The following is a 14,302-nucleotide window of genomic DNA, read 5'->3' on the forward strand; positions in this document are numbered from 1 at the left end:
AAACTATCCAACCAAAAATAAATATGTTTAAATATTTTTCCTTCTCTCTGTATTTTCCTTTCTTCACATGTATTGGGTCTGTGCCAATTAAGTCAGTACGGATTAATTTTGTCATTGCTTTCTCACAGAATTTAATTTATTGAAAAAAATCCCAAACCCTCAAAAATCAACCCAGAGAAGGGCTGTCTTCACAGTAAAATCTGAAACTATATTCACAAACAGTTGACAATTTTGTGGTGGAGAAATTAGGTTTTTAGATATGATTTTGAAATTAGAAGATACATAGAACAGAAGAATTAATTCAGTCTTGTCAATTCTCCAACTGATGTAAAGTGGAAGTAAAACATTCATTATATCTGTGCAGTACACAGGTAGTTTTCCTACCTGTGAGGAATGAGACAGTATTAAACTAGATCAAAGACACTTCAAGATTTTATTCAAGTTGGAAATCAAATATGAAGTCTTCTTTTAAGTTCTTAAATTTTCAGAGAATTTTCTTCACTTCTGGTTTCTGGCATGGGTAGAGAAAGTAGAGAGAGGGTTGAGTCTTTTATTTGGCCACAGGTTTTCTCACTGTGTTACTGGATAGGACTGTATGTAAAAAAAGCCTGACCTCAAGGTGAAGTCAAGCATGTTCTTAAAATATTTCTGTGATGTTATTTACTAATGAAATTTTGCTACAGCTGAACTGTCAGGCATTTGTCCAGATTTGAGAAAAAAATCCCAATTTGAGGAAGTCCCAATTTGAGACTGCTTATGAATCATTTTGAAGGCTGGTAGCAGAAGGCTGACTGTAGTTTTGATCTAACCGATTAGCTCTCTGGTAGCTCCGGATTATGTGATCATTTGAAGGCTACTTTAGACCATGCATTTCTAACTTTTTTTTGTGTTACATAAAACTGGGGGGGTTTTTTTGTGTGTGTGGAAAGCAGTTGTTTAAAAGGAGCCACTTAAAGCCAATATATAGATTTTTAATCTCACTTTTGTTTTAAGTGAAAATCTTACTATTATTTTTTTTTCTTCTCTGGAAGCTCCCTCTCTTGTTTCCCTTGAATCTGCTGAAAGACCAAACTACTTTCTGTATGTACACAACAATGAAACCGTTGGGTTGGAACAGTGGCAGGCAAGTGCCTCCTTTCGGAGACGAGCCACCTTCTTCCACCACCAGGGCCTCTGGAGTCCAGGGCTCAGCGCCTTCGAACTGCACAGTAAAAAAGGCTTTTTCATCATTCTCACCTCATCTGGTGTTAAAGTGGCAAAGTACGATGATTCAGAAGAATTCAAACGTTTGAGTAGCTTTAGTATTGAAGGTAAATTTTGCATAAGCCCCAGGGATAACTATGGTTTTTTTCTGCTTGCCTTCAGAGCACTTGTCTTTCACCAGCAATAGTAACAAATATTTTTTTATCCTATTTTTAATTACTATTCTGTCTTTGTCTTCCATTCTGCCTCCAAATGCTGTTATTTTCTACTTTTTGATGATATGATGATTACTTTATCTTTGAAGTACATTTTCATTGGTTTACCCTTTCAAAATGAATGTGGCATGTCACAAAAAGATGCATGTTCACATCTTGCTAGTGAGCTATAGATATCCGTTCTTTTAAATGAATGGGGTAACTGTATTGCTTCTGCAACCAACAGTACCTACACTATGTTTAACTGATTTTTAAGGTTTTAGAACAGAATATATTGTAAAAGTGAGTAGCTGTTTGTATCTTTGAAGCTTCAGTGTCTTTTAGTTTGATTGAATTTAAAATGAAACTGAAAATGAACAAAATCTCACCTGTTTGAAAGTTCTCAAGAATTTCTCTACTTGTTTTTCATTTTTTCATTTTTCTGAAAATCCCAGTGTACGTCATAGAAAAGACTATACATTTATAGTTTATCAATTACACAATCAATAAATAATACCTTTTCCTTCTTTCTCAGAACTCAGTGCATCTGTGCCTTATAGAAGGATGTGTGAATGGCGATATGAATCTTGTGCTAATCCTTGTGTTAAAACATGTAGTGATCCTGAAGGAGTAGCATGTAAATTCCTTCCTCCGTAAGTAAAATTAAGCTCGTATTGCTACCGTATTGTTTTTTATAGTACGCATACCATATGCTTTCTGAAAATTTTGATTTCAGCATCACTCATGTGAGCAACTCTCAGAAGTCATGTGAAAACATTTGTAACAAGCCTCTCATTTCCCACGGTATATATTCCTGTTTACGTGTGATCTTTCAACACAAGAATAAGATGGTTTGTATGTAGCCCAGGAGATTAGCTTCTGGTAGTAGTAAAGCAGAAATCTATTAAATTAAATGAAGGCCATTCCCTTCTATGGATTTGTATCTACATCCTAAACCAGCATCCCATGATGCTGTAGATGACTACATCTTTCTGGTGTTTATACGAGAGAGATCAAAAACTGTAGGAATAGTAAGGGTGGACTACGCCCTCTCCTGTAAGAGGAGGGAACTTTATGCTAGGAGATGCTCGTTGGCATGATGTGAGGGATTTCACATGGCTGGTGTTACCTTGTTATTAGTAACAAGATTTCCTGCCTCCACCAATCTCCCCTGGCATCTATGGAACCACAGCAAACTGAAAGGAAAAATGCCTAAAAACTCAAGTCACAAAATCTGGTGGAAAATAAATGATATTGTGAATTTCAGACTACTTCCTTAGGCATATGCAGTTTATGATTAGGAGTATTACTAATTTTCTCTGTTGGTATTCTTAGCTGTTTCCATATGGGCTCACTGGTTGTTAATGTCATGATTTTCTTCTTAAAGATCCCCCCAAAATGAAAAAGTAAGGGAATATGTGGACTTGTCTGCACTCTCCTATGCTGAAAGTTCACAAGAATGAGACTTTCTGTGGAGTCAGTCTAAACATTTTAATGTCTCAAATGAGACTTCTAGGTAAAACAGTGGTCTTGTGGAGAAGTTCTTCATCCTATGGAAAACCTTTCTGCTTAGGGATCTGAACTTCCACCTGGTTCGGGAAGTGGAATGATCCAAAGCTATCATGTTCATCAGCTTATGCAAAGAATGGATTATTAACAATTTAGAAACAGAATTGTGCTGTTCAATGTCTTTTTGACCTTAAAATGCCTCAAAATCCTGTGTTCACCATTACATAGGAAAGTTCTCAGAACTCTGATGGGGAAGACATTCAAATGTTTCATTTTGCCAAAGTAAAATAATTTAAAATTAATTTATAATTCTGCTGTGGCTGTTGAATTAACTATACAATATTTTAAAGGGTTGAAGGATGCTTGCCATACTGTCCCAAAAACATGATCCTTGATGAGGTCACACTTAAATGTGTTTATCCAGAAGACTGTAAGTATGTTATGATATTGGTCTAATCTTATACATCACTCTTGAGATCCCAGAAAAGGTTTTAATCAAATGTACATTGTTGGTTTTTTATTAAATGCTTTACCAGAACATCCTTCTGTTGAAGAATGTCTCTCTGGGACATAGACTCCATTCTGAGTCATCCAAAATACATCTCCTGCATCCAAACAAGCCATACCTAAAGTTGAGTTCTTTCATTTCTCTAATAGTGTGTTAAATTTAACCTTCTGTGATGGTGTTATACTCATCACAACTATATTTGACTATATACTGCTAGTATATCATATGCATATATGGAAGAGTACTGCTGAGGCAAAAAGTTCAGACTTTTCAGTTAAAGAGCCGCCACTAACAAATTCAGTCTATCTATTTCATAACTTCTGGTGTGTGAAGATACCATGCTATTTGCTTATTTTGGGGATATAGTATTATTTTAAGATAACAATTGCAGTTTAATTCTGTCTTCTATTTTATTTTATAGGTTTTGAATTAAATACATTATGCTTGATATTTGCTAGTACAAAGTTATCTCATATAATATACTACCTTCCAAAGATACATTTATTCCAAATATTTTATTATTTTTATTTACTGAATTTTCCATTAAATTCCCTTGTTGCTTCAAAACTGCTCCGCAAAATCAAGGTTTTTGCTAATAATATAAAATTAGCTACTTCATTTGCAAAGACAATTAGAAAATTCCTTGAGTCAGCTGAGTTCCTCAAAGTCATCAGGCAACCTGGAACCATTGGCAAGTTATCTTCTCAGCAAAATTATGCTCTGATTTGTTAGTATTTAAATGGGATGTTAGTAGAGATAATGTTACTATTTTCCTTTACCAATAATCCATAAAAGTCAGTGAAACATGCATTTTTTTTTCCTTTTAGGCATACCTGTGACACCTACAGACTCAGCAATTGGAACAAAACCTTCATTGTTAATCTCTCTCACGGGTGCTACCATGGAGAGATTCCCTCAGACATCTCCTTTATTTGTTACTTCGGGGACTGAGTCAACTCGTAGTGGTGTGACAGACAAAATAACCATGAAGGCAAACACAACTTTAAGGGGAATGAATATGTCGGCACAGTCCATTACAGACTTTTATTCCTTGGAAGCATCTAGTGCAGCCACCTATTCAACATTTTCATTACCAAGTACAGTGGAGCCTTCTGATGTACTTCACAGCACAGCCAGCCCTACTGTCCTTTCCAAACTCATCCCTTCAACAGGTTTTCCACCTGCTCTTCAAGCCTCAGCAGTCACAATACATACTGTCAGTTCTGCTGCATCTATAACTTTACCCATTACAATAGCAACTCCAACAACCCTGCTCAGTGCAAGCCCTATTCCAACACATTCGGCATTATTAACACCCACTTCCCTAGTGGTAGTTCCATTTCCACTTAAAACATCAAGCACTCAGCTAGGAACTGTTCCCTCTACCTCAGCATTAACAACTTTAACCTCCAAGCCATCTTTTGTCACTTCTGAGCTTCCTGCAGGGGTTGGGAAGAGTAAGAGTCCTTCAATAAGTCATTCTAAGGGAGCAGCAGTATTCTCTGAAGTGTCTTTGTCTGCTTTGATGGCTGGCAGAGCAACTTTCACAAGACCTCTATTTCTTCTAGGTTCACGGTTGACACTAAGCACATCTACTTCTCCTACATCTACTTTGTCTGTTAGAACTAGAGCTGACATTGGTCAAACTGCAGTTCACCCAACATCCATTTCTGCACTGATTTCAACTGCTCCTCAAATTCCTATGACTACTAGATTGGCTAGCTCTGAGACAAGTTTTCTTCAATTAATGACAGTTTCATATTTTGAAACAGCAAAACCCTTGTCTAAAACTTCTCTGATATCATTGAATGCAAGTTCGCTAGCTAGTTTTTCTCCAAAGCCATTTTTATCTTCAGTGGAAATTTCAGTGACTGTTCCCAAGCAGACATCTCCATTAATGAAAAGCAGTACTCCTGCTGCTCTGCCCATAATGACTATATCTTCACCTCAAGTTGCTTCTCAAATCCCTATAAACACTTCTTCGAGCCCTTCTGTAACACACACACTATCTATACCAGTGCGTTCTCTGATTACCTCCCTGAAGCCCAAAGCTATGGCAGATGTCACTGTTGCCTCCGCAAATCTTTATAAAGTACCTTCTGCTGCTTCCGCTCTTCTAGCCAATCCAACAATCTCTGATATGTCTATAGCAAGTAAAGCCTCGACAGAAAATAAATCCTTTTCAGTGTCATCCATTTCTAAAAAGCCAATGAACTCCATTAGGTCTACAGTCTTCCCTCTTAGACCACTGGTATTACCTCTGAATGCTACATTAAAAGAAATTACAGAGTATCCAAGCAGTTCACATATGGAATTGAAAACTGACCCTGTGGCACAAAGTTCAGGCACTTTCATTCCTAAATATCCTTCTCTGACAAGGTCATCACCTTTATTTACAATCTTGTTATCAACGTCTGTACCATCTTATGCATCATCTCACACTACAAGTTCTTCATTGATTCCCATAGTCAGTAGGACGTCATCATTAACACAAAATATAACTGCTACCCAAACATCAGTTTCATCTCTAGATACACAAGGAACCTCAAAAAGTCCAGTTATAGACTTTGCAACTTCTGTAGATTTTTCTACATTCACTTTAAATATAAGCCCTTCTATAAGCCTTTCAGCAGCACTAAAACCATCCACTGTAATGCCTTCTTTACTAATGCCTACAACTCCTGAAGCCACTTTAGAAAGCCAGTCCAGTAGGTTCTCTATGTCTTCACCTCCTCCTAAGATCACTCGTATCTCTACTATTTCTCTAGGAAAACAGAGTTCTTCAGTGAGTTCTTCGGTAAGTTCTTCAGAAGAAGATGGAACATTATCAGTCATATCAGCTGGAATCATCACTCGATCCACTACACCAATGATTATGAACACAACAGTGAACGCTACATCCTTAAAAGCACCTTATATTTTTGCAAAAATACCACTTAGCTCTTCAGCCAGTTTATTGGTTGCTTCTGGCACTACTGTAGCCTCTAGGATGACTACAAAAACTACTGATTCTTTTGTTGATGATTTGGAGTTTTATACGGCTTCAGCTTCAGTTCCTACCACCATAGAAACACCCATGCATGTGCCACACAAATCTTTATTTACATCTGCAGTCACACAAGCTTCACAGAGCACTAAAGAAACTCCAAAAATGATGATCATGAAAACAACTGGCACTACAAGTCCATTATCACAGACTAAGAGTACCTCGTTTACAGGTTCAGAAGTTAAATACACAATGTCAGTTGAAAGAACGGTGGATATTTTAGAAAGTGGTCAGACTTCACATGAGCAAAGAAATGCTACCAAGACAAAGTCAACCACAACTGAGAAATCTTTCCTGCCTTATTTGACAGTATCTGCAGTTCAGAGTTCACCTTTTTCAAAAAATACAACCTCAGTAAAAAATATCTCTCTTTCTGGAATTCCAGCTGTAACAACATCAGCTTGGTCCAAAATCCCAACACAGAAACCCATCAAACCTTATTTCAGTTTAACAGAGCCCACAGAGCTGCAGACCAGAACTGTAATAGATTTATCTCATTCTAGTGGTGGAATGGCTCTGCCTTCCTCTTCAGAGCCTGTGGAAACACAAACTCCTCTGGCAAGCACAGAAAAAATGACAGCTATAGCTGACAAGGCCTCCTCTGGTACACTGATGTCTGCACCTTCTCAATGTGTGGTATGATCAGTTTTACTTGCCCCTATGTGTTAAAATATATATTGCTTTTCAGTCCATTCTGTTATGCTATGCACATAATACCGGAGATTTTAAATATCTCCTGATTTTGTTTTTGTTTGTATATTTTAAAATACTCAGTTATTCTTAGAGGGTTATTGTATCTGTGCTCTTATACTGGCCTGGTATATTCTGCAACTTGAATGTATTGTTCTGGAAAAAAAAAATCACTTTTCATGCTGATTCTAGATAGTGAAATATATTTCTGAGGTGCAGAAAAAGCCATAATCCATGGAATTTTTGGGTTTCTGCATAATCTCACTCTGTCTTTCTTTTTTCCATTTGTTTCTTTGTCACAATGTTTAAAATGATGGGAATGCATGATTTTGTATTTCTTAAAAAGCTTCAGATTTTTACTGAGTAAAACATGTAGCCTCAATGCATAATGCTTTACATAGAGCACCACCAAAGCTAGATGGAACAGGAGGGGTGCACCGTTGTCACCTGTTACAACCACACAAAAGCAATTTATTCCAAAATAACTGATGGGGGGTCACGTAGATACGCTGATTCTGTCTCAGAGCAGGATGATGAACAAGTGATTGCTTGGGCTTCATAAGGGCAATGAATGTAAAGTTGAGTCTTGTTGGTTTTTCCTTATATGACAGCCAAGGTACCTTGAACCTGTCGACAAATGTAGCCAATATGTATGTGTTCATACCGGCTGGATGCTATATAACCATTCAAAGAACTGCCCTAAGGATGTGCAGAAGCCAGACTGTGGTTTTCGAGGAATGCCAGTTCAAGTTAACACTGATAGTTGTTGCCCAGAATGGGAATGTCCCTGTAAGTCACTGTTTTATTTTTAAATAAAACATAGAGCCTTGATCTGTAAATTTCAAGTAATAAATTAAGGGCTTATTACAGAGGGAATATGACATTGAATACTGGAACGAGTTTAAAAGAGCTGTTCATCAGCAAAACGGAATGAAAATATACTCAATGTTTTGGTATCTTTGAATTAACATTCAAGAGAGTCAAAATATTTTGTTTTGAATGAAAACATTGAAAGGAAATCTGCAACTTGAATATCAACATTCTCCAGCTGAGACTTCTCAGAATTTCTATCACTAGAAAAGTGTTGAGATTTCAACATTCTGTGAAGAAAACAAACCAAATACTGTCATTTTCTGAAAGACTGAACCCCAAATTTCAGTTACCTCTAACTGCAGTTTTTACTCATACTTAGAAACTGCAGAAACTGGCAGATGACTGTCTGCCAAGGGAACAAAAAGGCCAAAGATAAGTCATACTAAAAAACTCACAGCATTACTGAAATCTGTATTTCACTTCTAAATATTTGTCTCAAGATAGGACAGATCAGTCTCTTGTTATCAGTATCTCAAAAATATGTCTATTTTAATGCATATATTTTATCTCACAATGTACAGATTCATGGACCTTGCCTGTAAAACATTGACTTAAGTGAAAATTTTCACCAGTTTAAACTTTCTTCCCTACCCTAGGCACATAGAATTAGGTTAAGGTATTTCTACTGAGTAACATAAGTTTACGAACATAATGTTTAAGAAACATAATGTTTAAGAAACATTGTTTCTGCTTATGGTTCAGTATGTTGCCTGCAGAACAAGGTCATAAATATATATATGAACAGATATACAAAAGCTAATATTGCTAAAACTGAAAGTTTTTAGAAATGCCCTGTGATCAGTTTTGTGGTAACCTCATTAAATGACAGTTCTTTTTTAGGTCAATGTTCTGTACTTTCTGAACTGAGTGTTATTACTTTTGATGGCAACAACATAGCCCTCTGTAATATGGCGTCCTACATTTTAGTCAAGTTACCAGGAGAAATCATTGTTGCTCATGTTGAAAAATGTCCTGCTAATCAGGTAAGATTCTTGTATTTCCACAATAATTCTAATAGTTTCTTGATTTTTTATGTTAGAGGTATGAAATTCTGCAAAAATGTCTCACTCAGAACTTTCAGATAAAAGCCATACCCATTGAGAAATGGCAAGTTACTTAATTTTCAAGTACCGTGCTTAATCATGCTGTCTAGACAAATGAATTTTATCTTAGGTTAACTAGTAATTGTTGTATTATGTTATAAGGAAATTCAAATGTAGGCTCCTTTTAAATTATCAGGGGTGACTTAACTTCTGAATCTGCATGTCTCCTTTCAGGATCTCCAGCCACAAATCTTCTTGAGGCCTTGAATTTATACTTTATAATATGGCCAAAATACTAAAATATTTTGAGCAGTCACAAAAATCTTTCATAGTTACTTCAGGAAGGTATTCATGAGTTTGGGATTTGTGCGATGAGTTGTTCTTTATAGTTGTCTAACTCTCTGCATTGCCTACAGAGGGATCCAGCCGCTTTATTTTTAGACTGCCAGTTTAGGTCAGGTCAGGTCAGTCTCATCCTTAGAGTTTGTACCTACATCTCCTTTGCGCTGTTCACAGTCCAAATTTATGCAGCCCTTGAACTACTGGCTTGTATTTCCATCTTTGGTTTGTGGATAAACAAATTCCTGATTAGGGACTTCATTAAGCTTCTTTCCTTCCCATCCCTATTTTGCCTCTTATCTACTCTCACTGGGCAACTGTACACTTGATTTTTAAGTCTTGAGTCTTCCGCTGGTTTAGAGGTTTTCTTTTAAATTGCGCTCTTCGCTGTTTCTTGGTTGCAGTCTAAAGGTGTGAATGCAGATCACATAGGCAGATGAGCTTTAGAAGTCTGTAGCTGTAGTTCTTTAAGAAGTATTTTTGAAAGGGCTTTGCAGAATATGCTGAGCTCGTGATGCTGGTATTGAGTTGCTCTCAGTGTGAAAGCTATTTAGTTAAAAGCCAGCTGAGGTATGGCATATACAAATTGCAATCTTGTGCCTAAAGATGCCATGTTAAATTAGCAGTTTTATCAAAATTAGGGCAAGGGATTTTATTGTCATGACCATTTTACCTCTATGTATTTTTCATTCAACTTGTTCAGGTCCTTGTGTTCTCTTTTCTGTATTATTTTCCACATGACCCCCGTTGATTTAAATCTTTAACAAGTAAACCAAGTTTCTAAAAATAGTTCATAGAAAGGTGTACTACATTAGCTGGGAAATGTGTATTTTTTATTATTTGTAAGGAATATATTAAATTAGTTTAATTATCAAGCCAGTTGTAGAAGAACTTCAAACACAAAGAAAAGTCAACTTATTTTTCTCAAATAAGAATGCTGCAGGTTATCATTGCACTTCTAATCTATTTTTCACTGTTTTCCAGAGTGCAAATTCAATAAGAAAACTAGTGAGTACTTTTTTCTTTTACTGATTATAAAATGGATTAATAGTACACATATCAAAAAAATATAGCATTGGTACAGAATTCAAAAAATGATAGTAACTAAACTTGTTTGTCAATTCTCTTTCAAGGTTCCCCCTGCAAGCACTTCAGGGCTCTGTTTTAAGAAATTAAATGTAACAACGCGCACACAGAAATTACTTATCAATCGCTTAGCAAGAAAAGTGAGTATATAACACCAATATATAGCATTTGTTCCCTTAAAAGATAGCTGGAGAGCTATTCTGTTGTAGAACGCAGTAGATCAGACTTATAGTGAATGTGCTACATGATTAGGTTTACTTTTGTGGTTCAGGTTCCCAGTAATTCACAGTGTGCTAGGAGCAAAAAATTACACTTTTCTGATACTATGTTTCACCTATATGTCATTTATCCAAAATAACACTTCAAAGTTCTTTTGAGATTTTAAAGAAGCTGCAAAAGTAATTTATACTTGAGACTATATTTTCAGATAACCTAGAACTGAAGAAATGTTCCAAGACATGGTAAATACTTAAGCTGCCTTTCTTGCTAGTCAATAGCAGGTCAGGCCAGATAACTTTGAAAAATTGGAATGAGGGTTTTTTGTTGTTTTATCATATGTGATAATTAAGATTTATTGATTCCTTGATTAGAAAAGATTTCTGTATCATTTTTTTTCTCTCACACCTACTTCATTTGCAGTTATGGGAAATGGCACTGATGGGAAGCTCTGTGATTTAAGCACTGTGACTGTTATTGTATGAGGCAGAGGCTGTAAAAAATATCTTTTACTATAAGATGTAAAGACATATAAAATACATCTTCGCAATCTGTTTTTATCCTTAAAATGCATTTGGTTTATTTTAGGTAGTAGTGGATTCTGTAATTCAATCATTACCATTTTCAAAAGAAGGACTGAGTATTCAGGATACTGGCGCAATGTATGTCGTTAATACCCCAGCTGGTATTAGCATCAAGTGGGCTCATGTTACAGGCATCATAGATATACAGTATGGATTACACTCTACCACATCGATGAAGACAGAAGGACTTTGTGGTGAGGCTATGGTGGCAATTTTTTAATTTATTTAATAATTTCCCATTTAAAATAGTAAATGTATCATATTTCAGGCTTCCCTGATAGCCTTTTTATAACTCTGCTGGTATAAATTATATGGAAAAGTGTAAGCAGGCATTTTAGAGTTACTTTAAGTCTATAATAAATGTTCATTTTTCTGGTGCATTGTAATTTTACAGAATCTACCCTATATTGAACAGGAAAATGAACTTTTTATAATCTTTTAAACTGCTTCTGGTTTTAAAAGCAAACAAAACAATTCCGATATGGTTTAAATATAAACGTAAACAAATTACGTGTTTAAAATCAATTGCTATATTCTGCCTGAACAAAAGAAAAGTTCTCCTAGATGTAGTGAGAGACCGTGAATGCTGGCCCTGGCACGTACTGCATCTTTTCCCAGTATCATGCCATCTTCTCTGTGCAAGCTCAAAAAGATTGGGATGAGATGAGGTCAAATGTAGGAAGGATTATAGAACAGTTACTATGTGCCATGAAAAGACAGAAAGAGGAAGAGACCGCAGACAAATCCAACCTCCGCTGTCAAGTGTTGCTCTACCTGGTATTTTGCAGTAAAGTCTGAAAGACTCCTTTAGCACTTTTCCCCTATTGTCTGCTGTTTGTTCTTGTCTGGGATTCTCCTATCCTCTTGCTCTCATACTGAAAAAATTGTGGGACTGTGTGACAAATTGGCTTTATTTTTAAAGCTGCATTGATTCTGCAATTCTTTAGTATGGCCCTACGAATTCCGATGCTAGCACGGTGTGTGTGATGGCATTAGGACAGCAGCAAGAAGCAGAAGTATTAAGAATATGGGAAAGCGGTGTTACTGTCAAATGCTTCTTATCCTGCAAATACTATTTTCTGTGTTTCTCCGTGCTGCCTGAGAGAACAACAGCCTGTCACGCCAGGCTAGCCCAGTTCTAACGAGGCACCCTGGAGAGTGTCAGGATGCAGGGCTGGAAGCACAAAGGCAGGGACTTAGGGTGTGGTTAGCAGCAAGGAAGGGAAGTGAAAAAAGCGAATCGGAACTTCAGCTGATCAGTCTCTGGGATGTAAAATGGTATTATGCAGATCAAAATTTTGGCATTAATGACTTTTCATGTGCTTATAGGAAGTTTCATTGATGAATTAACTTAATACATACAATAATGAATTCAGGTAGCCAGTGGATGCCAGGGGTTTGGGTGGGGTGGGTTTTTTTCAGTGGTTTTGTATTAATAAATTGAGTAAGCAAAATATTTTCTCTAGAGAAAGCAATATGTTCATCAAAAGATTCCTTTCATAACTTCTCGCATTTAGAATGTTCAATTAATTTTCAATACAGTGACAAATCATCAGCGACAGGCAGTTAATTTGAAAGCCAACTACATTTACGCCATGGAGCTGACTGCTATTCAGTAGAATGAAATCAGACTCTGGTGCCATGTCAGTGAATTTGCTACACTCAACAGCACATTTTGGTAGCAGTTCTTCTCAAAAGTTAATTCATTGTTGGGAAAAGTCTCATTACTTGTACTGTATGGTCTCCTTGCTTTGCTAAGCCATTGAGCTGACAAGTAAAACCACAAGTAGAAAGTTGGAACCTCAGTGGACGTATAGCTGCTTTCATTTATAAGTTCAGATGACTGAGTCTCACAGGTGAGCCTGATGCAGTGTTAATCTTACCTTATCAAGCGCCCTTTTCTTTCCCAAAGGAAGTAATAGGGCATGTTTGTTGTGCTTTCGAATGTGATGCTCTGTCGCCAGGGGTGTGTAATGGAGACCCTACTGATGACCTGAAAATGCAAAACAGGACCATAATTACAAATATGGAAGAAATCGAAGTGTTCATTAAGAGCTGGGAAATTGAGAAATCACTTGATGTAACAAGCAGGAGGCCAGTAAGAAATTGTACTGAAGATAACTGCACGTACTGTATGGAACTGTTGAACAGAAGCATTTTCATCCCTTGTCACAAGAAAGTGAGTACGAAGATCAGAGAAATTCCAGATGCAAATTAGATAAAAGATGTACAGTTAAGAAAAGAGTGAGAGAGAGATAGGCACATTTTTTATGTCTTGCTTATTTTCATGAGTTGACAACTGCCTGGGTGGCTTTAATACCTCTGTCATGTTGGCTTTAACACTTTTGTCATGTTGTCCATAGTAAACACACATTTATATGGATCCCTGTGCTACTATGCTGGTTTCTTCAATTATTTAGTAGGCAACGCTCCAAGGAGAGACACCAGATCATCATCCCAACACAAACACATTCCAGAAGAGTTATTTTTAATGAATGCTTGACATGGGTCACTAGAACGGAAAGCCTCATGCTGCTGCTGCATACAACAGCAACTCATGCAGTCCGAGACTGATTGGACTGGAGAAACTTCCAGTTAAACAAATTTTGATGTAGTCACTATTATGTTGACAATTTGGCAGCATTTCTTACAGAAATCATTATAATTTGTTTCTGGACACTGTACTTTCTAATGGGGATATAGCTGTTGCATGCAGAATACCACTGGAGGTGGGTAGTGCAGCACAGCTGCTTCCCAGAAGGGGAAATGAGGAAGCCCTGGATCTTGGAGGTCTGACTTACTTTTCCCACTTAATTCAAAATAAAAAGGATTAATTACTCAAGTGGCCCTTTCTCAGAGAGAGATGTGTCCAGATTCCTGATTAATTTCTTGCTGTTCTGCCTTTCCACCCTTGGTTTGCGTTGTGTTACTCTTCAGTTTTCAACACAGAGAAATTCTGTTAAAGGTTTTGCAGGCAGCTGAGCCCCTTCCTTCAAATTCCCAAGTCCTCT

General features: G+C 36.8%; 1 protein-coding gene across 1 annotated transcript in view; it reads left to right on the top strand.

Moving 5' to 3' along the window:
- Positions 1 to 14,302, top strand: part of OTOGL (otogelin like) — a 95,155-nt gene that overhangs the window by 64,061 nt on the left and 16,792 nt on the right. Inside the window, exons 33-44 of the mRNA XM_035901681.1 lie at positions 1,032 to 1,310; positions 1,933 to 2,050; positions 3,257 to 3,336; positions 4,242 to 4,511; positions 5,601 to 5,759; positions 6,183 to 7,096; positions 7,762 to 7,939; positions 8,864 to 9,006; positions 10,390 to 10,413; positions 10,539 to 10,631; positions 11,296 to 11,485; positions 13,256 to 13,470. Of these exons, the coding sequence (XP_035757574.1) occupies positions 1,032 to 1,310; positions 1,933 to 2,050; positions 3,257 to 3,336; positions 4,242 to 4,511; positions 5,601 to 5,759; positions 6,183 to 7,096; positions 7,762 to 7,939; positions 8,864 to 9,006; positions 10,390 to 10,413; positions 10,539 to 10,631; positions 11,296 to 11,485; positions 13,256 to 13,470 (2,663 nt within the window). The remainder of the gene's footprint in view (positions 1 to 1,031; positions 1,311 to 1,932; positions 2,051 to 3,256; positions 3,337 to 4,241; positions 4,512 to 5,600; positions 5,760 to 6,182; positions 7,097 to 7,761; positions 7,940 to 8,863; positions 9,007 to 10,389; positions 10,414 to 10,538; positions 10,632 to 11,295; positions 11,486 to 13,255; positions 13,471 to 14,302) is intronic.

The sequence above is a fragment of the Egretta garzetta genome, unplaced genomic scaffold (genome assembly GCF_000687185.1).
Source record: "Egretta garzetta isolate BGI_Z169 unplaced genomic scaffold, ASM68718v1 scaffold68, whole genome shotgun sequence".
Classification (NCBI taxonomy): Eukaryota; Metazoa; Chordata; class Aves; order Pelecaniformes; family Ardeidae; genus Egretta; species Egretta garzetta.